We start from the raw sequence: 25,594 nt of genomic DNA on the forward strand, positions 1-25,594 counted from the left end.
TTTACAATAAAAATATATGAACTGTAAACTATTACAACAGTTACTATTATAAATTTATATATGATGGAGCTCTTAATTACTATTACAAAAAACAAAAACAATAGAGTCATAATAGCAACACCGCTTGGCAGTTAATTGTAAAAATACATATAGCTACAATATATATGTGTAGCTTGAACAGATGGAGCTGTCTCCCATAAACGGTTATATGCTATCAGTGTAATAAATAGCCTTATGTTACCACATACAAAAATTTAATAAGTGTTACTATAATGTGGCATGTTAAATCTGTCTTGACATGTCTTTAATATGTTAATTTATTAGACAAAAAGTAAACAGTTTCTGATTTAGAATAATAGAGCATTATAAAGTATAAACCTATTATTTCACATGGAGGAGATGCGTACCGAAGGGAGGAAAACGACTATAAAATATTAAGCTTTTTAAGTTATATGGAACAATTATGGTTATTAGTAGATATTTAAGGATTAATTTATGGTCTGGCATCCAGGCTAGTAAATAATTTATAGCAGAGTTCAGTATTTTTCATATAAAGTGTAAATTTTCCATTTGACATATTATTATTGGTGTTTTATATATAGAAATTCCATTATTTTAGTGATTTGAGAACATTTTACACCTAATTAACATAACAAATCAATTGTAATATTTTCCATATGATCATAGATATCTAGTTTGAGTAAGTTTACAGAGTGGTATTACACACACCACAAATATTTAAGTGGGGGGAAGACAACTCATACTATAACCAGTAATTTTTCCTTTAATACTACAAATCTTCTTATTTTCCATATTATTAACAGGTTTTATGTTATACTTATGAAAAAATAGCTAATTTATACTCAAAAAAAATTTTTTGGAACCACTTATTTTTTGATTTTTTATTAGAAATTTATTTCCTAAAAATCAGATTGGCCATTTTTTGATTAATTCCCTTTTTTACTATGATACCATTATGTGTAATTTTTGTACATTCTTTTTAGATTTAATTCATAGGGAAATGGGCCCAAACTTATTTTAATTTCCCAAAGAAAAATTTATGGTTTTTTTTTCTTTTCTTTATTTTTTTTTGTTTTTTAAAAAAGCTTTTTTAAAATAAAATTAAAACCTATTTTTTTTAAAAAATTTTGTTAAATAATAAAAAAAACAAAATTTTTTGTAAAAGGGAAAAAGGGGTTTAATATATAAATTTTTAATTTTTTTCCTTTTTTTTATTGGGTTTTTTTAAATTATTATTTATTTATTTTGTTTTTTATAAATTTAAAAATATTGGAAAAAATTTTCATTTTTTTTAAACTTTTTTGTTTTTTTGTTTTTTTAAAAAAACCAAAAAAGAATTATTGGTTGATTTTTTTTAGCAAAAAGCTTTTCATGTTTGGGTTTAAAAAAAATTTAATGGGGAACACCAAAAATTATATTTTAATAGAAGAAAAACTACGACACATCAACAAGCGTTGTTTCTCGGGAAAAATATGATAAACCCCCTTATGATGTCACAAAGACCAGAATGGTTCAAAAAAAAAAGGGGCAAAGGCTTTTTTAAGCTAACAGAGCCATACCTACACATTCCCCTTTTAAAATTTTTATGCCTTTTGTAGTCTGTCATGTAAAAGAGACAATATCAGTGGAGAAACCATTTCTAAAACCAGATTGGAATTTACACAACAGCTTATTCTCTTTAAAATATGTTTCAACTTGGTCAAAAACTACCTTTTCAAGTATTTTGGAGACTACACATAAAATTGACAGAGGCCTGTAGTTACCAACAGAAAGTTTATCATTCTTTTTAAAAAGGGGGACAACTCAGCAGTCTTAAGATCATCAGGAACTTCACCTTGGATAAGAGACAAGTTGACAATGTGGGTTATAGGACCTGCAATTATAGGTGACCCGTCCCTGACAAAACGGGAAGGTATACCATCTAAGCCAGTAGCTTTGCTAGTGCTGAGTGCATTTAAGTATTTAAAAACTTTGCTTTCACACAAAAGAAAAAACTATAAGGATAAACACCTATTTCAGCATAAAATGAGTTTACAAAAACCTGACCAAATCTGTTTACACATTTAGGACGTTTTTCAACAAGTTTACAAGCAACAGTTGTATAGAAATTGTAAAAAGTCTCAGCAATAAGTTTATTATCAAAACAAACCTTTTCATCAATTTTTAAACAAATATTAGAACTAGATGAAGAAGATCCTTTCTTAGATGGCAGCCCAAGATTTTTGAGAGATTTCCATAAAGATTTTGAATCATTTTTGTTCTCCTCAAGTTGACTAGTAAAATAACTTGATTTTGCAGAGTGAATTAAATACTGCACCTTATTTCTGAGACCTTGAAACAAATAAAATTGTCCAATGTTCTGTTACTTTTATAAATTTTAAAAGCTGTATCTTTATCACTGATAGCTTGAAGTATATCAGAGTCAATCCAAGGTTATGTTCTTTGTTTCAACCTAGTTTGTTTCACTAAAGCAATATTGTTTATTACAGATAAGAAAATTTCTTTAAACCTGTCCCTGTCAATATGCTTCATTCACATTATCACTCAGTAATACCGGATTCCAATCAGTATATAATAGACTAGCTTGAAAGTCTTCATTATTATACTTTTATAAAGATCTTAGAGTAACATTATTGTGAGAACCAATAAAAGATTTAGAGAGTTTTCCTGTACAGTAAATCATGTTATGATCACTAAATGAAGTATTTATAACACCTGATTGAGAAATTTTATCATGGTCAGATACTAAAATTAAATCAATAGTTGTTGAACTTGTAGAACAAATTCTTGTAGGTTCACTTTTTAACTGATTAAAATGAAACATATGCATAAATGATTTAGAACACTTTAAAAGAGGATTAGACTTGTCACTAGACACATCTGTATTAAATCACCAAGTGATAATGTTTCATATTCTAAAAAGTCATTGTTAATAGAGCACACTGAGTCTAAAATAGAATAAAATGTTTGCTGTGAAGGAGGTCTGTATAATACACCACATAAAATAGATTTTGATTTAGGTAAAATCAGTTCAATCCAGGTTGCTTCAAGTTCTGCATGAGATAGATCATTCCGGTTATTGAACGACAAATCTTTCCTTGTGTAAATACATACGCCAAAAAGAGTCCATGCAGGCTAATTACTTTCCCTCAGAATAGAACTCCTCAACATTCTTTCAGATTCCATTCCCTTTCATTCAGCAACAAATTGTTTGTCAAAGGTATGTAAATCCCGCGGTGCAAATCTCGTTAAACAAACATTTAATCAGGAACATTGAATATCTGTTTATGTTCCTACATTATACTACTTTTTATGTACCTTCACTCCTTGTCAAGATGTATTTTTGTTTATTATCTTACATAATGATTGTTTTTCTGTTCATAAGCACGTACCTAAATAATACCTACATTATAGTTTCGTTCCTATACCTACATTTTTTCCTATTTATATACTGCATCTTTTTAATTTTTATTCATAAACCTTGATTGCATTTCTGTAAGCATACCTGCAATGTTCTTGTGTTTATTTACATGTTTATTCAGTTGGGGGGGGGGCGTGGAGTAACAAATAAAATTATATAAATGTTTATATGACATGTTGGCTTGGCATGAACAAATTGTTCTACATTGTCATTTAAAATAATGACCAGTAACCTGAAATCATAATTTATACATTTTATGAATCTTTCTTAAAGGCACATCGAGCCTTAGAAATGAATAGTATTTTAATACGGTAGAAAGGACAAACAAATATTTTATCATCTTATATATTAAGAGCTTGTGAGATGCTTATTGCGTGAAATTATTGTTGATTAAGGTAACAAATTATTATCAAAGGGGCATACTGACTTCCAAATTTAGCTTTTGCCAAAAACGCAAAAGAAGCAAAAGGTGACTAATGAGTAACATTTTTGTGGAAACTACAACAGGACACAAACATGATTTTTTCAGAAGTATAAATAATAGCATATTGTATAAAGTGTAAAGGATCTTTAACAATTCAAAAAGAAATTTCTCCTTATATTTTTCATTTGCAATAAAAACTGAATTTGCATAAAACTTAAGTCGGTGAAAAAATATAGGCAGGAAATTGAATTTCTACACAATAAATAATGATTTTATCTCCAGTTTAAAGAGGTTTTCCTTCCGCATTCTTCCAAGCTGAAAACGTTAGACATTATTAGGTTGGGTTTTTTTGTATTTTTTTTGTAGTGTTTGTTTACTGGGTTTTATTAACAAACACGCCAGTTGTTATAATATATATAAATATTTATATAGCCCACACTTATATAGATATATTATGCTATAATAGAATTGCAGTTCGAATGCCGTTCGAAACAATCGTAAACATTCAAGAGATGTTCTAATTCACAGTTTTCTCTGAAATCAATATATCATAAATATATACTAAATTAAACATTACAATCTATATTTAAAAAAACAGCGCTATGTATATTCTTTTCTGTTGCAGCGATATATTGTCTATATTGTACGATAGATTATTCTTTAATTGAGCCGTTTCATGACAAAATCAACATAATGGGTTTGCGACCAGCATGGATCCAGACCAGCCTGCGCATCGGCGCAGTCTGATCAGGATCCATGCTGTTCACTGTCAGTTTCTCCACTTGTAATAGAGTTGGTTAGCGAAGAGCATGGATCCTGATCAGACTGCACGGATGCGCAAGCTGGTCTGGATCCATGCTGGTCGCAAATCCATTATGTTGGTTTTGTCATGACGCGGCTCAATTATTCTTTAAATGGCTTTAAAACGGCCATGAAGTATTTAAATATTGACTTGTATATATGCTTAAGTTGTACTGGGTTTCAAAATATCCGATTTCTACGCGGGTAATTGAACACAAAAACTGCATATTAAATGGGTGCGTCATGTTTACAGAAGTCGTGATATTTACATCGATTGACCGTAATTTCATATCCATGAAAGATTATATAAAGGATACTTTAGAAGCGTTGATATTCATATACGGTTAGCATACGTTCCTTTTTATTTTGACGGGACAGTCGTATCGGAAAGAAAGGAAATTATTATAAGGTCGGTTTCCAAAGGGATCATCCTCACCCACTGAAAATTCAGAAGTGTCACAGAAACATCGGATTATTAAGAAATAAAAGCTTATTATGCAGTTATATCCTTCAGAGACAAAGGAGCATCGTTATTAAAACAAAGCTGTGAAGGTAAGATTTATTTTCTGTTATTTAACCCCACCCTTTTCTTATAATGTAAGAGATGTGTTATGCGTAATCCACATCGTTTGTTGCATTTTCATTGTCAATAATATGAGGTGTGTCAGAAGAAAACTCATGTTTTCTATTCTATAAAACTTGAATGGAAATAAATGTTTGATATGTAGTCATGTTAACGCCTTTTACTCCCCACCATGTACTTAAACAATAGTAAATTCCGATCTGCCTCAGTCAAGACGTATAAAAGTCTACATGAAGTTATAGTTTATGTGGCGGCATTGTCGAGTGGTTAGTGCGTCGGATCTTTGGCCTTGTGCGTTCAAACCACGTCAATGGCAAGCCGCTATTGTAATTAAATACACTTATTATTGTGAATGGGTGAAACTATCGAAGTTTTGCGACTTAAATTGATAATATAAATTTTGTAAATCCGGATGATAAACATACATTATTTGTTTTGCTTTAACTATGTTCAGATACAAATTATTTTTGAAACTATAGCGATGCCCTGTTGAAGTTAAACAAATTTGACCTATTTGCTGAACATATCCCCTTTTTGTTTCAACAAAACTTAGAAAAGAAACATTGCTGTATATTTTACTCAGTTTATTTATACACACATGTACTTAATGATGTCATAATATTAACTCAAGAGACTTTGGTACATAAGACATACTATATCTTTATCAATTCAACATCCTTAAATTTGCCTCAGTCACAAATTTCTGTCGAATGACGAAATAAAACTTAAATGTGTCGACAGAAGAAACTATATGCAAATATTGAAAAGTTTAAATCAAGGAAGACAACGTCACAAAGATACTTACAATATACAGTACACATAAAAAACAAATAACAACACAAAATCCAGCAATTTCGGAGCCTACTTCAACAGCTGAAGATCTTAATAATTATACTAGTTTCAGACTGTGGTAAAACTCCTAATTGAGTTGTAGTTGGTATTTCAATAGCAGACCATTCAACTATATTTTGCATTAGGAATAATTCCGAAGTACTATTTGAAATCATAATACTGTGAAATTAGATCATTGAAGAAAATAATATAGAAGACAAGTCTACCACATGTAGACTACGGTGCAGTGTTTTTATGTGACAATGTTATTCCAGTATGGGGTAAATTTAAATTCATATTTTGTCAATGTTTGATAACATAGCACAAATGAAAGAGCCTAGAATAAAACTACAAACTGAGCCCTGGGTCACTTCGGATATCTTAGAACTTAGTCTTGTTTTGACTTGGTGAAAAATATCAGAAAGATAATTTAACATCTTTGTTTATAAGTCACTCACTAATTGTGTCAACTGTTCTGAACCTCGTGTAGAAATTCTCCTATATTTTTTATATAAACTTTATTCCTATGTTTTCTATTCCCGTTCATATTGGAGGCTGAAGGTTCGAATAGTGAAGAAACTTTTTTTATATACGTTTTTTAACCCATTACTTCATGAGAATTTTGTGAAAAATGGCTGTTTTCATTGAAAAGTCTCCCATTACAAGTTCAAATTGCTATAAAACTATGAAAACTGCTTTAATACCAATCAAACTTGGCACAAATGTTGACTGCACCATTGCCTTCGTAACAACATGCTCAGACATAAATTTCCTGTTACCATGGCAACGAGGGGACATCTCAAAATTGCCAAAAAATCACTATTTTTCGTTGATTTTTCCCATTAAAATTGATTTCAAAGTGCTGCAACTTCTCAATGGATTTATGTAGAGTCAAATGCTTTTCAGCGTTGTTTACACGTTACCTTATGATCGATCTGGGGTCATTTTTAGCCTCAGACAAGTCCAAAATTCTTTTGGCGATGAGGGGGACTGCCGCCCCTCTTCAACCCCCCAACATACCCCTTCTGGCAACCCCCTGATGAATCGCTTGGTTGGAGGACCCGCCGAAGAAGTTCTCACTTTATTATCAACATTTCTCAAACAAAAACATGTGTTTTGGGCCCAAACAGGACATTTTTTCACTATTTGAGGCATAATAGCGGGGGGGGGGGGGCGAAAATGCGTTGATTCGCGTATATTTGATGTTAACGGTTAACAAAAACTGATGAAAATACCTGAAATTTTTTCCATGGTATAAACATGGCCTAACATATAATTTGAAGAAAAAGTGTTGTTTTGTAGATGTTTTATTTTTTTTTCATTAAACATCATTTTTTATTATTTTCTATAAATCTTTACAACTGTGTTTTTATTAATGCGAATCACTAAATGTACGTCTTTACGTGTTGAAATCAATGAAATGAAAAACTATGCATGCCTTTTGTCGCAATTATGAAAATTGAAAAGGGACAAAACTAATGCTAGAAATCAAACACATGATTTATCAACTCATTATTCAAATAAAGAAAGAAATCAGTATGAGAAATAACTAGAAACGTGTTTATATAACACAGAGTCTCCATTCTCCGCTGTCAGCCTACTGAAGTACAGAAGGACAATATGACAGAGAGACAGACAAAGGAAATTATACATGACTCCCCACCCCTAAGTGGTTGGGCCATAAAAACGTCACCAAATGTTTCCAATTTTCACAACTTGATATTTGAATTTCAAATCTCAATTTTATATCCTAAAATATGCTGAATTAAAAATTAAGAATTGAAAATAAAAACAAGCAAAACCCCAGATGCACAACTACACATGCTGACCAACATTCCTATAAAGTTTCATAACTCTAAGTCATATGCTTTTTGAGCTAGCGCTAGCAAGAAACAAGTTGAAAATTGCAAATTTATACTAAGTCAAGGGCAATACCTCTAACAAAATTGAATAAATTCACTCGCAAATTTATAGATACATAGCTTGCTGATCAACATTCCTGTAAAGTTGTTGATTCTAGCTTATAATATGATACACCTTTTTGGATCAGTTTTTACTTTTTTAAGGGCAATTACCCTACAAATCTGAATTAATATACATGTACAAGCAAACCCCCAGGTAAACAACTACACATGCTGATGGACAATAATGATTCTAGGTCAATTAGTTTTTGGCTACACACGACACAAGTTAAATTACCAAATGTTTACTAAGTCAAGAGCAATACCTCTTCAAATACCGAAGAAATCTACAAGCAAACCCTAAGATGAACGACTTAACACGCTGATCACAACTGAAAATAAGCACATCCCTAGGTATTCAACTATACATACTTACCAACATTTCTGTGATGTTCCATGACCTTAGGTCAAACATGCCTTGGGCAACTCACGACACAAGTTGTAAATTGCTAAACTTTTACTAAAGCAAGGGCAACAACAATACAAATAATGATTAAAACCACAAGCAAACCCTCAGGTGTACAACTGCACACTGAAAAGTTTAATCACTCAAGGTCGAATACTTTCAGGTCTAAGCGCTACACAATTGCAAATATTTACTAATAATATGATAAACAAGATCATCAAGGAAGTCAAGTGTAATGAATACAAATATTGAAAAAAAAATCCAAATGCACAATCTAGGTGCACAACGTCACATGACCAATATTCCTGTAGTTTCATGACTGGGTCAAATACTGGTGGGCTACAACACAAGTTGTGAAATTTACTTAGTCAAGGGCAAAATCTTGTCTGACGAAACTGAATTTATCCACACGCGAAACCTTAGGTGTACAACATTCATGTAAAACTTGATAATTCTAGCTTAAGAAGATTTAGAGCTACATATGACATAACATAAGGAATGCATGCATGTACGGGCGGACGGAATGATGGACAAAGGCAAAGCTAAATGCCCCTCCCCTCCCTAAATTTATCGCATATAAACAAAAGACGAATCGAACTTGTAACTACGCGGTTACCTTTCCGCCGTACTAACCACTAGGCGAATAAGCCGTGCAACACCGCACTTTGGGGTCTTACGCACTTTGGGGTCTGACCCTTAAAGTGCGTTAAACTTCGCATCGCACTTTGGGGTCCAACGCACTTTGGGGTCAAAATCGAGAAATTGACCCCAAAGTGTGTTTATATGCTACATATCAACGCACTTTTGGTTCCAGAGGTCTAAAGGCGTCATTTGAGTTCTGCTTAAATACTGAGTACTGATTTATTTCCGATCTGCGACATTGAAATATTTGAGGTGTAGTTCAAGATGGGGGTAGATACTTTGTTTGATGCTTAAGTGATAAAAGTTTCATTATTTTTACCACTTGAAATATCTAAAAATTTTGTTCATACAATATGTATAACACAGTACTCTAGTACATAGATTATGGTTGATTCCTTAAATTAAAAGATGCTGAAAAAAATATCCCGTTCTGTCAGTCATTTACTTGATAACTTTTGGTGCCATTTTGAGCCCATTTTAAATATGATGGGGATGAAATAAAATGCATTTAATATTTTTTTTCTAAAGAACTATAAATATACTCTATTGCAATGTTCTAGTGAAATATCAAGTTTTTCGATCGGCCTATAAAAGTAATTTTTAAAAAATACATTTTTAAGATTATCAACAAACATTTTTTGTTAGCTCCGTAAAAACCGTTCACCAGAGGCTTTTTTACAAAGGAAATCTAACATAGTTCTTTAGAAAGAGCAAACATGAATTTTATAATGTTAAATTAATGGTAGCAGAGAAATGTAAGATGTTTGTTACCTGGATAAAGTAGCGATATATGTGAAATTATTTGTCATAAAAGTAGTCAAAACAATATAGTATTTGATTTCCATATAAAATACTAATTCACAATAACTGTACTCATCCTTGCCAAAAAAGCAACACATGAAACAGATGGTTCAGGTATTTGGCCAATGTGTATTTGTTGGATATTATAGAAGAACATCAAAATTTAAAAAAAAGCTTTAAGAAAAACAAATAAAAGAATAGTAAGCCTTTAAAACGTTATTGTTAACCCTCGGCGGATCGATACCACACATTCACCTCTATGCCCCCAGTGAGAATTTTACATTATTCTGAAGCTCCGCTCTTAAATCGCGATTACTTAAATAGTTTACGATATTTTTAGTACTGCCTGTACGGACTTCTACAAAAGCCTCATCTACACCTAGTCAAGTTTCTTATATGTCACATTTAGCTAAATAAATGGCTCTTTAAATATATCATCAGGCACATTTTTTACTGAAATGTCTTACTAAGATTTCTCATAATTTATACCTTTTTCTATGCTAAGTCTATCATATTTCTATAAAATGTGTAAATAAGAAAAAAGGGAAAATGATGCAATTAGCTAAAAACAATGGAGTTAATGAAAAGTGTACATTATTAAAAAATATATTTTGAGCTTGATAATTGAAACAAATTTTTTATTTGATGAAAGTTCGTCACTTATTGATCAAGACCATTTAAATCCCTTTTGTTTCTAGTATAATTCAGGGCACTGTCGCGACGCAGTATGCTATATGCGACAGTATGCCTTACGGATAGCATACTGCTGCATGTTATATGGCATACTGCCGCACATTTAAAGGCTTCCTGCGTTGGAAGGGGTTACGCAGTATGCCATATGCATTTTTTTAATTGCATACTGCAGCACTTCGTCGATATTTTGAAAATATCAATTAAAAGGGTTATTAAAAAGTGAAAAATGTTTAGTATTTTGCATAATAGAAAACCTCAGGAAGAATCGTTTTTCAATACTTGGCGGAATAAAACGCCAAGCCAAACAGACCGACCAAATATTTTTTATTATAGTCGCCGCTTTGTCCGTCCGTCAAAACTCTTGTCCGGAGTAGTAGAACCGTAACTCTCTAAAATATATTGAGTTATTGCCCTTCGTAGTTTTTCATACTTAACTCTAAACTCTAAAACTACTAGAGATGTCAACTTTAAACCCTAGAAGTGGACTCGAGGAGCATCACCGGTTCTACCGGCTCTTGTTTCAAAAAGTGTGAAGTGTTAAACTTATGTTTAATACATTGACAACGTTTTAATGTATTTAAAAAAAAGAAAAAAAAAAAGAATCAATTTACCATTGTCATTTGATTGTCTGTTTTAAAGATTAAGGGTTTTCCCCAACAATGTTTTTACACATGCTTGTTAACGACGCACTATGCCATATGATATTTTTCAAGTCGAGCTTCCTTATAAAGCATAGTGCATTGTTGGTCCCGACGCAGTATGCTATATACATGAAGACGAAGCAGCAAGAGTATTCATATGGAATCTTAGTTCCAAAACGGGTGTTATGACCTCTCTATAACAGCACCTTTGAACATGTCCCAGATGAATTAAATGAAAGTTTGTGAGTACCTCCAACACAAGGAGAAGATGCCCATGTGATTGGACTGTACCGGTTGGATCTTTTAACACAGCCTCTGATTAGAGGTAAACTATGTATACAGGCTTACATTTGATTCTACACTATTTCTCTGCATATACTAACTGGATTTCAATGAAAGTCTGTAAGGGCCTTCAGTAACAATAGATGGTACACATGGTCAGACCTTTTAACATGGAGTTATGACCCTGAATACTTAACCTTGTGTGTGCAGTTGTTGTTGTTATAAATAACCAGTATTCGGCGGGGGATATAAATTCAACGAATTTGCTTGTTTTAACTTCCTTTGATCCTGAAATATTGAACTATCATATTCACACGACTGTATCAGCAGGGGTAGACTTTCTAGAGGGGTTCGAGTTATAATGATAATAATAATAATAATACCGAAAATAATTATAATAATAATGATGATAAAAAGCCGTTTAACTCAAATTGACTGTAACTTGTCCGTTCGTTTAAGCATTTATAAAAGTAACGAAAGTAACCATATTTCATGTATTTTAAAAACATACATAAAAATGTTCGAAATAATAGTTACAATAGTAAATAAGTATCGCCTAGACCTTCCATTTTGTAGGAAGGGTAGTTAAGATTTCGAACAAAAACATAAACCGATTTCTTATACCAACAGCAATTGATTACAATATTTTAATTTCGGTTTATCCGGGAGTTTATATTTCATGTTCCAGATATATAAATACCTTGCTAGAATCATGACGTGAATTTCATATAAACTGTCAAGATGACCTAGACAATGTAATATGCAGTGTTTCTTGGTAATAATGAGAAACTATAATTCTGAGCTTAATTCTGGGCGAGTTATCGCTCCATACTGATTTTAGAGGCGTAATGTCTTTTTGAAATTATGACACAGCCTTGAGCTGTATAAACATTTATGCATTTAACTTACGGTACTGAAATATTATTACTTGGACAACTTTAAGTTAAATAAAAAGGTCTTATGCCAGATGTATACAAAACACTTTGTAATACAATTCAATGAATAAGTTTCCTTATAATCTAATTTTATCGGAAGAAAACAATCAAGTCAAACATCGGGAAAAAGGTTCAGTCTGAGCGGAAAACTCGTAGCCACCATTATAATAAATTATGACCCCAGTTTTTTGATAATGTCCGCTGATAACAAATGATCTGTTGCCTTTAAGCATTTACATGTATACTGTTATTCTGTCTATTCAAAAACATAGCATACTGCCGCATATAGCATACTTCGTCGCGACAGGGCACATGTGTTGCGTCTTTTTAATAATTTGAATTTTGTTTACCATTGGATTTGACTACAATATATTATTTAAAACATAATGAAAATTATTTTTTAATGGCCCCAAAGTGCGGTCGTTTGTCTGATGTTAAAAAATGCATATGCACCTGTGTAACACTCTTTGGGGTCGAAATTTGATCCCAAAGAGCGTTACGCACTGTGCGTTTGACCCCAAAGTGCGGTGTTACAAAGCCGTTATTATGTATAAATTGCATCGAGAACTATAACAGGAATAAAACCTTTTAAACCCGTAAGAAAGGACGGAAACTCTCCCGATCATTTATCAGTCAAAATTGCCAAACAAACAAAATAATAATAATAATAAAATAAGTTAACAAACATTTCGAAATCTTCAAAATATTTTCCCTTTTGTAGTGTAAGCAAGTTTAAACCAGTTGTTCATAGTTTCATATTTTGTCAACTGTGACAAGGGAAAGATATAATACCTCTTTTCATATGTCGTTAAATGATTTAAATGAACAGACTATGGACCTGATTATAAGATAACATAATAAACATGTACTTGGCGCACTAAAGTCATGTTCATGTTCTTCAGTTTTAAATGAATTTTGATCTATAGATCTATTCACTTTTTAAACCCTTAATTATAATCAACAGCCTTATATTTTTCCACTTCATTATATACGAACTATTATCTTTGATCGACATAAAAGCCGAAGGCTCAGGATGAAAGGGGGATACTTACGCGTCCGTCGTCATGCGTCAACAATCGTCTTCTTCTACAGAACTACTGGGCAGATTTACCTAAAATTTGATTTGTAGCATCCTTGTGACAGTCACACTTAAAGTTGCTCATGTCATTTCAATTGGCCCCTTTTAGGGATCAACAGAGCTAGAAATAGAAAAACCTTTAACCATCTTCTACTACAGAAGTAAAAGATGGATGATCACCAAACTTTGTCTGTAGCATTCTTGGGTAGCCTTTTATCAAGTTTGCTAATATTAATTTGATTAGCCCCTTTTAGGGGTCTCTAGGGCTAAAAATAGAAGCACTTTTAGACACCTTCTTCAACAAAACTAATTGATGGATGATCACCAAAATTTGTATGTAGCATTCTTGGGTAGTCTTTTATCAAGTTTGCTCATATTAATTTGATTGGCCCCTTTTAGGGGCCGCTATAACTAAAAATAGAAATATCTTTAAACGTCTGCTTCTACAGAACTAATTGATGGATTATCACCAAACTTTGTCTGTAGCATTCTTGGGGCGTCTTTTATCAAGTTTGCTCATATTAATTTGATTGGCCCCTTTTAGGGGTCTCTAGAGCTAAAGCTAGAAAAACCTTAAGACATCTTCTTCTACAGAACTAATTCATGGATGATCACCAAACTTTGTCTGTAGCATTCTTGGGTAGTCTTTTTATCAAGTTTGCTCATGTTAATTTGATTGGCCCCTTTTAGGGGCCGCTAAAGCTAAAAATAGAAATACCTTTAAATGTCTTCTTCTACAGCACTAATAGTGGACGTCGCCCTAATTCCAGAGTGTCGTAACTCCAATTTTGAAAAATATGAGTATTTGGTATCAAAATGCTCGTAATTTTTTGCTCTATCTAATGGTAAGAACAACATCACTCTGGCTTTTGTCTGTAACAATATATTGAATGGGTCAGAGTGCTGTAAGTCAAAAAATTGTGATGAAAATACAGTCCATAATATCGTAACTTCTGAACCAATAGTTCGTTAAGATTCTAGTCACGTGATGCTGTTTTGACAAAATGGCAGTTTTTTCAAGGTATCAGGAATGACATTTTACGTTTTATATTTCTTGATAACATGTAAGTGTTTTGCTTATAAATTTTTTTTTTAAAAATTTTTTTTTAAAAAAATTTTTTTTAAAAAAACCCCGGCCAAAATTTTTTTAAAAATAAAAGATTCCCCAAAAAAAAATCAAAAAATTTTTTTATGTTCCCAAAAAGGGAAAAATTTTTAAAAAAAAACCAAACCAAAAGTGGTTTTAAAAAAAAATACCAAAAAATGGTTTATAAAAAGAAAAAAAAAGGGCAAAAAACTTTTTTTAAAAAAGGGGGAGAAAAATGGGTTTTTTTAGTCCCCAAATAAATCGTTTGTGTTCCTTTAAAAAAAAGTTTAAAAAAAGGTTTCCCCCAAAAGGGCCCCCCAAAAAACTTTTCCTTAAAAGGTTTTTAAAAAAATTTTTAACCCCAAAAAAACCCCAAATAAAAAAAGTTTTTTTTTTAAACCCCGAAAAAAGTTTTGGGGGCCCCGATGCCCCCATTTTTTGCGTTTTTTAAAAAGGAAAGAAATTTTTTTGGCCAAAAAAAAACAAATATTATTTAAAAAAAAAATGCCCCCCTGTTTTTAAACCCCCCCCCCTCAGGCCTTTTTTTTTTTGCCAAAAAAAAATCCAAAACCCCGGGTTGGTTCCCAAAAATTCCCAAAAAAACCTTTTTTTTGGGGGCCCCAAAAATAAAAATTTAATTTTTTAATCTTTTTTAAAAAGCCCTTTAAAATTTTTAAACCCCAATTTTTTAAAATTTAAAAAATGCCAAAAAACCCCCAAAATTAATTTTAATTTTTTCCCCCAAAAAATTTTAAAAAAAAAAAAAATTCTTTGGGACAAATTTTAAAATTTTTTTAAATCGTAAAAAGGGTTAAAAAATTAACCCCCGGTTTTAATTTTTTTCAAGGGTTGGGAAATTTTTGGGGCCTTTTTTTTAAAACCCAAAAAAAAATCCCCTTTAAAAAAAAATTAATTTTTTTTTTTTTAAAAAAAAAAAAAAAAATAAAGCCCCAAAAAAGGTTTTTTTTTTTAAAAATTTTTCCCCTTCGAATTTGGAACCAAAAAAGGGGAAAAAAAAAAAAAAAATTTTTTTTTTTGTTTTAAAAAAAAAATTTTTTAACAAAAAATTTCCCCTTTTTGAAACCCAAAAAAAAAAAAAACATTTAAGGAAAAACCCTTTTAAAAATTTTTTTTCCCTATTTTTGGGTTTTTTTTTTCAAAAGTTTTTTTTTTTTGGAAAAATAAAAAAAGAAAAAAATATTTGGGTGAAAAATCCCCCTTAAAAAATTTTTTTTTGAAAAACATTGCCTTTTTTTTTAAAGAATGATTTTTAAAAAATTTTTTTGTAAACCCCGTTTTTTTTAGTTTTTTTTAAAACCCTTTTAAAAAACCCCAAAAGGGAAAAAAACTTTTTAAATTGGTTTTTTTATTTGGGAAAAAAAAGAAAATTTTTTAAAGCCCAATTTTTTTAAAAAAAAATAAAAACAAAAAGTTAAATAAATTGGGAAAATTTCCAAAATAAAATTTCCCAAAAAAAAACAACCCAAAAATCCCAAAAATCTGTAAAAAAAACCAAAACTTTTTTTTTTAAAATTTTTTTTTTGAAGGTTTTTTGGGAAAAAATTTTTTGGGGGTTTTTTTATAAATTTTTTTTTTTTTTAATTTTTTTTTTTTTTTTTAAACCCAAAAAAATTTAAAATAAAAAGGCTATTTCCCCTTAAAAAAAAAAAGTTAAAAAAAAACAAAAAAGGGTTTTTTTTCTTTTTTTTTAAAGTTAACAAGGGAAAAAAAAGGGAAAAATTCCCCCAAAAGGTTTTTAAAAGTTTTTTTTTTTTTTTAAAATTTAAGCAAAATTTTTTTCAATTTTTTTTCCCAAAAATTTTTTTTTTTGGGGGTGTTTTTTTTAAAAATCCCCAAAAAAATTTGGGGGGGTTCAAAAAAAAGCCGGTTTTTTTCTTTTAAATAAAAGGTAAATTTCCCAAAAATTTTTTAAATTTTTGGGGGAAAGAAAATTTAAAAAGGGAAAAAAATAAATTTAAAAGAAAACCAAAAGTAAAAATCTTTAAATTTTTTCCCCAAAAATTTTATAGTGTTTTCTCTTTAAAAAGTTTAAAAAATTTAAAACATATTTTATAGGAAAAAAAAAAGTTTTTTTTTTTTTCCTTAAATTTAAAAAGTGGGGGAAAAAAAAATCAAAAAAAAATAACGGGGGGTTTTTCTAAAATTTTTTTTTTTTTTTTACGTTTTTTTTTTTTTTAAAAATAATTTTGAATTTTTTATTTAAAAAAATTCCCGTAAAATAAAAATTTTAAAATTTTTTTTTTTTCAAAATTTTTTTCAAAAGGCCCCCCCAAATTTAAAAATTTTAATGTAAATGGTCAAAAAAAATTTAAAAAATTAAAAAGAAGCCTTTTAGTTTTTTAATTTCAAAACCCCAAAAAAAGCCAAAAGTTCCTTTTGGCTTTTTTTTCCCCCCCCCCTTTTTTTTCCCCATTTTTTTTTTGGGGTTTTCCCATTTTTTTTTTTTGACTTTTAAGGGCTTAAATTTTTTTCCCCGTTTTTTTTTTCCTTATTTAAAAAAATTTTAATGGCCCTTTTGGGGGGGCCCCCCAAAAAAAAAAATTTTCCCCGACCCCAATTTTCCCCCTTTTAAGGGAATTTTTAATTTTTTTTTTTTAGTTAAAAAAAGTTCCCCCCAAATTTAATAAAAAAATTTTTTTTTTGTAAAAAAAACAAAATAAAAAAGTTCCCCAAATTAAATTTTTAACACCCCGGGTTTTTTTTTTAAAAAATTTCCCAAAAAGGGAAAAGAAAAAAATTTTTTTTTTGGGGGCCAAAAATTTTCCCGTAACTTAAAATTAAAAAGCAATTTTTCCCCCCGGTTTTTTTTTTTGGGTTTTTTTTTTTTTTTCAAAAAAAAAATAAATTTTTTTTTTTAAATGGAATTTTTTTTTTATTTTTTTTTTTAAATTTTTATTTTTTTTTTAAAAAAACCTTTTCCCCACAAAGGAAATTTTTTCCCTAAATTTAAAAAAAAATGGGGGGAAAAAATTTTTAAAAACAAATTTTTGCCCCAAAACCCAATTGGAAAAGGTTAAATTTTTTTTTAAATTAAAAAAATTGGGTTTTAAATAAAATTTGGGGAAAAAAATTATAAACCCCGTTTTAAAAAAATTTTTTAAAGTCCCCATTTTTTCCCTTTAAAAAAGGTAAAAAAAAAAATTGGAAAATTACTTTAAAAATTAAAAGGGAATTTAAGGGGGGAAAACCCCAGTTTTAATTTTTTAAACCCCAAACTTTTAAAAAACCCGTAAAACCCTTTCCCTTTAAAAAAGGTTTGTCCCCTTTTTTTTTCAAATTTTTCCCCCCCATTTAAAAAAATTTTTTAATTTTGGCCCCTTTTTTTTAGGGGCCCCCCAAAAAAAAAAAAATTTTTAACCCCCTTTTTTTTAAACCCTTCCAAAATTTCCCCCCCAATGGAAAAACAAAAAAAAAACCCCTTTTTTCCCCGTAAAAAAAATTTCCCCTTAAAAAGGTTTGTCCTTTTTTTAAAACAAAATTTTTTTTCTCCCAAAAATTAAAAATGGAAAAATTGGGCCCCCCCTTTTTTTAAAGGGGGCCCCCCCCAAAGCTTTTAAAAAAAGAAAATTTCCCTTTTTAAACATCAAAAAAATTTCCCCCATTAAAATCCAAAAAAATCTTTGGTTTTTTAAAAACAATTCCCCTTTGGTTTTGACCTTTTTTTTTTAAAATTTTTTTTTTTCAAAAAAAATTTTAAAATTTTATTTGGGGCCCCCAAAAAATTGAGGCCCCCCCTTAAAAAACCTTAAAAAAAAATAAAAAAACATTTTTAACATCAAACCTTTCCCCCAACTGGAAAAATTAAATTTTTGGGAAAAGGATTTAAAACAAACCCCAAAAAATTTTGGGCCCCGTAGCATTTTTTTTAAAAGGTTTTTTTTTCCCTTTTTTTTTTCAAAAATTTTTTTTTCCCTAAAATTAAATTTTTTTATTTTGGCCCCGGGTTTTTAAAAACTAAAAACCCCTTTAAAAGCCCCCCCGGTCAAAAGTCATTTTTTTTTCCCCAAAAAATAGTTTTTTTTAAAAAAAAAATTGGGGTTTTTGCCCCCCAAAATTTTTTAATTTTTAAAAAATTAAAATTTAAAGAATTTGGGTAAACAGTCCCCCCCCCTTTTTTTTGCAGGTTTTTTTTTTTTTTGCACCACTATGATGTATTTTATATTAAAATTGGTTGAGTAAGTGTGAAGATATAACCTGTTAAAACTTTGAAGTCGATTTTCTCAAAATGGTAAAAATATGACTTACATCATTATGGAATTAGGGCGACGAGTGGATGATCACCAAACTTTATCTGTAGCATTCTTATGTAGTCTTTTATCAAGTTTGCTCATATTAATTTGATTGGCCTCTTTTAGGGGCCTCCAAAGCTAAAAAAAATTAACCTTTGAACATCATTTCCTACTGAAATCACCAAACTTTGTCTGTAGCATTCTTAGGTAGTCTTTTATCAAGTTTGCTCATATTAATATGATTGGCCCCTTTTAGGGGCATCCAAAGCTAAAAATAGATCAACATTTGAACATCATTTCCTACTTAAATCACAAATCTTTGTTTGTAGCATTCTTAGGTAGACTTTTATCAAGTTTGCTCATATTTATTTGATTGGCCCCTATTAGAGGCACCTTAAGCTAAATATAGAAAAACATTTGAACATCATCTCCTACTGAAATATTTGATGGATGATCACCAAACTTTGTCTGTAGCATTCTTAGGTAGTCTTTTATCAAGTTTGTTCATATTAATTTGATTGGCCCTGTTTAAGCTAAAGCTTGAATGCCCCAGGTCATGTCATTTCTTCAAATTATAGTTTAAAGATATTGTATGCTCAAATTTAATATTAGAAAATATTGACGATGGATACACAGTCTCTTTATAAATATAAAAAAACGTGTTTTGACTTCACACAAAGTAGATATGTTATGTTTTAAACTCTTCACACTATAGGTGACAATATAAATATAATGATAGTGTCATTAAAAAAAGTTTGTTTTTTATATATAGAAAAGACCAACTTTACTTGGCCAATAATAGGATTTGCAGCTCCCCATACATAGTTTATTCATTCTTTTATCCAAATTAGACATTTTCAGTTAGAATTTCATAAATTTCAATAAATTTCTATCATAGGCTATCTTTTCATAATGAAAGGGAAACAACTCATGTTGGAATGGGTACATATATGTATGATATGGAATTTTTCCAAAAGAGGTTCAATGGCTTGGAGAAAGTCTTAATGTCATGACCAGTATATGATGCGTAAATATATTTCAGCTCTAGAATTTGGACATCATATTGCATCATTGTAAGGTCAGTTGTAGGTCATTAACCAGAAAAAAATAGGCTAAAGAAACATTACATTTGTTTAACAAAGATGGGTTTGTATGCTCAATTTTTGTATTGAATGTTATTAAAAATTGTATTTTTTTCATTTTTTTTGTCGAATTGGATTTAAACTTGGAGAAAGCACATTTCAATAAATTTTGGGACATACTGTTGAACCTGAGTTTCATGTGCATAATTGAATTTTGGCATCACTTGAGGTGTTTTTGATATTTTTGAAACCATTGCACCTTGTTTTTGATGTACAGAGACTTGAAATTTGGATCAGGAATGTAATTTCTGATGCGAATTGAATTAAGATATCAATTGACTACTTTTGATATAATAATTTGATATTGCTTGACCTAGTTTGTCATTTTTGATGTACCTGCTGGACATTTGGACAAGGTGTTAAATTTCTGATCCTGAATTGAATTTTGATATTAACTGGCCTACCTTTGATATACTTGATATCACTTTACCTACTTTTTTGTCTTTTATGTACAGACTTAAAATTTGGACCAGGGGTGTGATTTGTGCATTTTTTGATGTTGAATTCAATTTTGATACCAGCTGACTTACTTTAGGTATTATCGACAGCATTTGACCTACTTTCTTGCATTTTGACATTCAGATTTTAAATTTGGACCAGGTTTGTAAATTCTGATGCCGAAATGAATTTTGATATCAACTGAGCTACTTTTGATATTTTTGATATAATTAAACCTTCATTTTTGTGTTTTTGTCCACATACAAACTTGAAATTTGGACTAGGTGTGTAATTTCTTATGCTAAATTGAATTTTAATATCAACTGTCCTTCTTTTTATATTTTTTACAATGTTAGACTTATTCTCTCTTTTTTTGAGGTACAGTTATGTTACCATATAGAATGTATAAAAATTTTGTTGTCCCATACTGTAAACTTCAAACATCTACACTTTACATGTTTTGCATGTGACATTTTGTTTTTTCATTCAAAAGAGTTATAAAAAAATTGACCAGTCAAAATTAATCCGGCTCTAGTGGTCATTTATTCTGCATTTATTCTACATAGTCTCATAGGAACACACTTGCAACATACATATTTTCAACAAAGCCTTTCAAAAATATTAGAGCAAAATATTTCAATTTATATAGTGAATAATGAAATGATGTGTTAGATGAGTGATCTAGGGCCATCTTAGTGGCCCTATTGTTTATTATGAAGAAATAAAGCTAAAGTTGTGAAAGAATATTACTAGAGGGGCAAGTTAAAGTTGAGTTGAACTTGCCGAAAGTGCTGGACTTGCTTTTCAACAAGTTCTTTTGAAAAATAATTTCCAACATGTTTCTGGTGAGCGACTCAGGGCTTTCATGGCCCGTTTGTTTGATGTACTTTTCTGGCTGTCATATACGTGATATATTCACTGAACTCTGTGAACAAAAGGATCTGACTTCCTTTTGCGTTATGTGTAATGCAATTGCAATTTATACGGAATACTTTCAACCATTATATCTTCCGGTTTTTTACTATATAAAGGGAATATAACGTAGCTCAATTTTGCTTAGCGTAATCGTTTTTTCCCTTTAAAGTTAAGTTAAACTTTTTCTCCTGGGCAAAACAGGACTTAAACTGCCTGTATGTTCTTAAGGGGACATTTATTATATTTTCAGACCAAAATATACTGAAGAAGTCTATGAAATGTGTTCGAATCTTATCTAACACTATTATTTAGGTGATTCATAATACCCTGATTTGAGAGGACTTCTTTTATATCACTGCACTACTTGTTTCGACGCTTGTTTGAATCTATTAGAAAGACCAGTTTTATGGTTCTGTTGTCGTCAAGTTTTAACAGTCAGTTTTTTTTAGTTTCATCTGCTTTTTTGGCAAGTATGTGTGTAAAACGGTGTAACTCTAGATTGTATTCATAGCTGTATGCTGTACATTATCAATACTCTGTAAAATGAGACACTCTTTAAAATTTGATCTAGTAGAACGCATATATAATCCACTGCTTCTCTCCATTGTTGTGAGGCTAAGGTAAAAACGTCGTTTTCGTGCGAAATCAATAGAATCATTTAAAAACTCTATAGACTCATGTCAATGCTGAATAATGGTTTGATCGAGCACTTGCTTGGTGGTAATATTGTCAAGAACAACAATAATTGACAATATTCACGCATTGTAATCTTCTAATATAAAGTAATATCGTTACAAGTGGAAACAATTAATGAATCCAAGTTTTGGTTTATATTTAGTAAAAGCGCTTTCTAAACAAGAAACGGCACACTAAATTTCAAATTGTATGTTGGTAAATGCAAAGTATATTACGAGAAATGCTGCCATATAAATTAATAATACATCATTATTTCAATAAGGTTAAATAAGGTTTTAAGGTCGCAAGGGTAGCAACTCTTACATCTACGCGATAATGTACTTTGTAGGGTTACACTAAAGCAACTACAAAATGTACTGAAATTTTACCCGTAAATTGGAAATAATTAGGAATAATAAACTTAAAAAAAGATATTCAATCTATATAATCACACTAGTGTATAAAGGTATATTATAAAAATATAAATGTTATTTTAAACAATATGTTTGCTGTATGTAGTTGATAACACATAATACACTGCTTATTCTTGAAATGGTTAAAAATCAAATTTTATTTCAGTGGTAGATTTACATATTAAAATATGTATATCGAATGTACAATGTTGCTTGTGATATATTTTTTATAATTATATTATACACATTCACATTTTTTAGATATCAAAATATTGTTATACGAAGTGTTCTTATCCCTTTGCTTGTCGCCTGCGTTCTCAAGATGGAAAGTGTCTTTCGAAAGTTATGCAGGCTTATTCATGGCGACGGACCTAAAGTTTACGTAAGTATTTAATCAGGTAATTAACTTGCTTACACTGTGCGACCGGAAATGTAATATTTCTGTCTCCAGACGAGGATTTCATAGTACTTAACTAATAACTAAGACATGCGTGTTAAGGCTACATTTTATACTTGAACAAACTTACAATTTGCAATCCAAATAATTTACTTACCAGTTCAATCATCATTTTTTTTATACATTATTATTCTTGATATTGTTTAATTGGAATTTGAATAAGGGTTTTGATATTTAGTGAAAAGTGATAAATATAGTATTCTAATTGTGGTACAAATATTATATAGTAATTAAAACGTCAACATTACAAGGTAAAGTTGAAGAAAATGAAAGGAATGTATTTTAGCTTCTATGTATCTCACAGAATATCAATTTCTTTTTGAAAACGGTTATTATTCTGAACAGTTATATGATATCAAAGGTTTGAATTTATTTTTTGAAAACAACGATTCAAATGCAACAACTTTCCCAAAGATGTAAATATAAAAAAAAATACTGAGAATCTTGATACCAAATTTATATAATGTTCAGCGATATAAACTTTTTCTTTGAGCCTATATTTTTCATTTACTGATCATTTTAATGTTACGATTTTTCTGTACATATAATATATTCATATGATATTCAAATTTTTACTAAAGAAAGTTAAATGTTCTTTCAATGAGATATATTTAAAGCTTTATTTTAAAGCACGCACTCGAAGAGAAAAGCTAATTCCATATGATTATAACCCTTACAGTTAGCAGATCAAGCTGTTGAAGCCACGAACAATAAGGGTCAGCAACAATCATATAGACAAAAGATACTTAACCTGATAGATGCAACAATAACACTGTATTTTCCACAATTTGATTACAAAATCACACGCATAAAGAAGTATGAAAAAAAAACTACATATTGGCATTAATAAATTAAATTAAAATAAAAACTCACACACATAATTATCTTAATGTACGTATGTACGTGTGAATATTTATTCTAATTAAAACTAAGCTTATGCGACATTTACTTTCTATTTATTATTGACTATTCAATATCATAAGAAAATTTAAATTGCACAATTTTTGGAGGCAAATAAACGTTTTAAAAATAGAATTATTTTATTAAAAACTTTTTCATAAAAAAGCAACAACAATGTTTAGGTTTATTGAGCTATTTTTGTGACTTTAAGAAATGCATTTCAACAAAACAAACCAGGAATAGCGACAGCAATTTTTATGAAGCTCAACCAAAAAACACTCGTCATGTGTACCTGGACGATAGATGTACAGCACAAACTATTATCAAGACTCCAGCAGGTATAAGTATGTGTGTGCGTGCGCGTGTGTGTGTGATGTTAATTGATGACTACATTGTACTCGTAATTGTTAAAAATATGTGTTTTATGGTCAGTTTTAAATTCGGCTCGTAGTTTTGTTTGCAGTACATAATGGTTTTCGAAACTGAAAACTCTTTTTTAAATTATTATTATGAAGTCTTTAGGACTTGCATCATTTAAGCCTTCGTTGTTATTGAACTGCCTAGGCCGTATGTGAAGATAGATTAATTAGACTGTAAGACAAAAATATGTGATTACATAAATCATAAAAAAACATAGACAACTATTTAAGTGATAACAATAATATCCATGAAATACATTAAAACCAGGTTGCTTCTCTTGTTAAAGACATAATGTTACCGTGTTTCAATTCGCACTAATTAATCAACTTTAATATTTTCTTTGCTTTATGGTTGTGTGAATATCTAGCATACCATGTAATTTTAAAACGTTTCTATATAATAACTTCAATCTCAATTTTCTTGTAGAGAGGACAGCTGTAAAAAACCCTATAGAAAATATTACGTCAACCCAAACTCATCAAAAGAAAAAAATATATATACTTGAAAACCGCAACCGTACAAAAAACAAAGAGGTTTGTGATTTTCCTGCATTACAGGTTGAATTTTATTATTGAAGTTAAAACTATTACCTAACTCGTTTTTTTCCAACAGCAACTGTGCAATGAATATCAATTCTTGCATGAATACACATTTCTTTTGGACTGAATTTTTTATTGCAATATTAGTTATGCCAGGTCTAATACTGTTGCCTGTTGGGCAAATAACTTAGGTGATATATTTTTTATTTCCGAGTATTATATGTAATACATGTCTATCAATCATAAATATACAAAGAACAGTTGCGTATTTTTTTTGTACTACTATGTCATAATAGGTGATGTAACAGCTCCAACAATGTGATAGACGGTCTTCATGGTTTCAATGTTAAACAAAGATACACAGACTTGAATGAATTTACTACACACAATTGGCGATATATACACACATATCTTGTTTTATTTTTACTTTGTAGAAATTGGAGAAGAGGAAATATAATGAAAATGACGGTTACAAGAAAAAACATAAAAACGGATTGCTTCCCTTGCTTTTTAAGGTAAACACAATATTCTGATTTATTTTAAGCTTTTCAGCGGATTACTGATTTATCCGTGAACAATATATTTGATAATTTCACAGTGAAAATTATCAAAATATCATTTCACACTTTTCAATGACCAAACTACTTTTTCCCCATGTGGAACCTCAATTTTATTTTTGCTGACAATTTTGACAGTGTCCGGCTGTTTAGAGAAAAGCAAAGCTGAAATTGATAAATAGCTTAAATGTCAAAAGTAATAAAAAGAAGAAAACTTACTTCTATTCATCCAAATTTCCAATCACCAAATATCGTCTCTTAATTTTTTTGTTTCATCTTTA

At 30.1% G+C, this 25,594-nt stretch overlaps 1 protein-coding gene across 2 annotated transcripts; it reads left to right on the plus strand.

The window, feature by feature from the left end:
• The first annotated feature begins 4,865 nt into the window (after positions 1 to 4,865).
• LOC132720275 (uncharacterized) lies at positions 4,866 to 25,594 on the plus strand. 2 transcript variants are annotated; one of them, XR_009624322.1, is made up of 6 exons: positions 4,868 to 5,219; positions 22,702 to 22,822; positions 23,577 to 23,713; positions 24,009 to 24,135; positions 24,644 to 24,750; positions 25,191 to 25,290. XR_009624322.1 is itself a non-coding variant. In XM_060704368.1 (5 exons), exons 2-5 carry the CDS (start codon positions 22,763 to 22,765, stop codon positions 25,287 to 25,289), a joined length of 393 nt encoding a protein of 130 aa, XP_060560351.1. In that variant the 5' UTR covers positions 4,866 to 5,219; positions 22,702 to 22,762; the 3' UTR covers positions 25,290 to 25,594. The 2 variants fall into 2 exon arrangements, 1 of the variants encoding a protein (XP_060560351.1); XM_060704368.1 differs by lacking the exon at positions 23,577 to 23,713 and having other exon boundaries at positions 4,866 to 5,219; positions 25,191 to 25,594.

Source organism: Ruditapes philippinarum, unplaced genomic scaffold (assembly GCF_026571515.1).
Source record: "Ruditapes philippinarum isolate M1 unplaced genomic scaffold, ASM2657151v2 ctg4692_1_1_1_1, whole genome shotgun sequence".
NCBI lineage: Eukaryota > Metazoa > Mollusca > Bivalvia > Venerida > Veneridae > Ruditapes > Ruditapes philippinarum.

Excerpts from the sequence above, each read along its gene's own strand:
- LOC132720275 (XM_060704368.1), top strand. The coding sequence starts at position 22,763 with ATGGAAAGTGTCTTTCGAAAGTTATGCAGGCTTATTCATGGCGACGGA. Across the intron at positions 24,136-24,643 it reads TATTATCAAGACTCCAGCAG|AGAGGACAGCTGTAAAAAAC; the intron begins GTATAAGTATGT and ends ATTTTCTTGTAG. Across the intron at positions 24,751-25,190 it reads ACCGTACAAAAAACAAAGAG|AAATTGGAGAAGAGGAAATA; the intron begins GTTTGTGATTTT and ends TTTACTTTGTAG.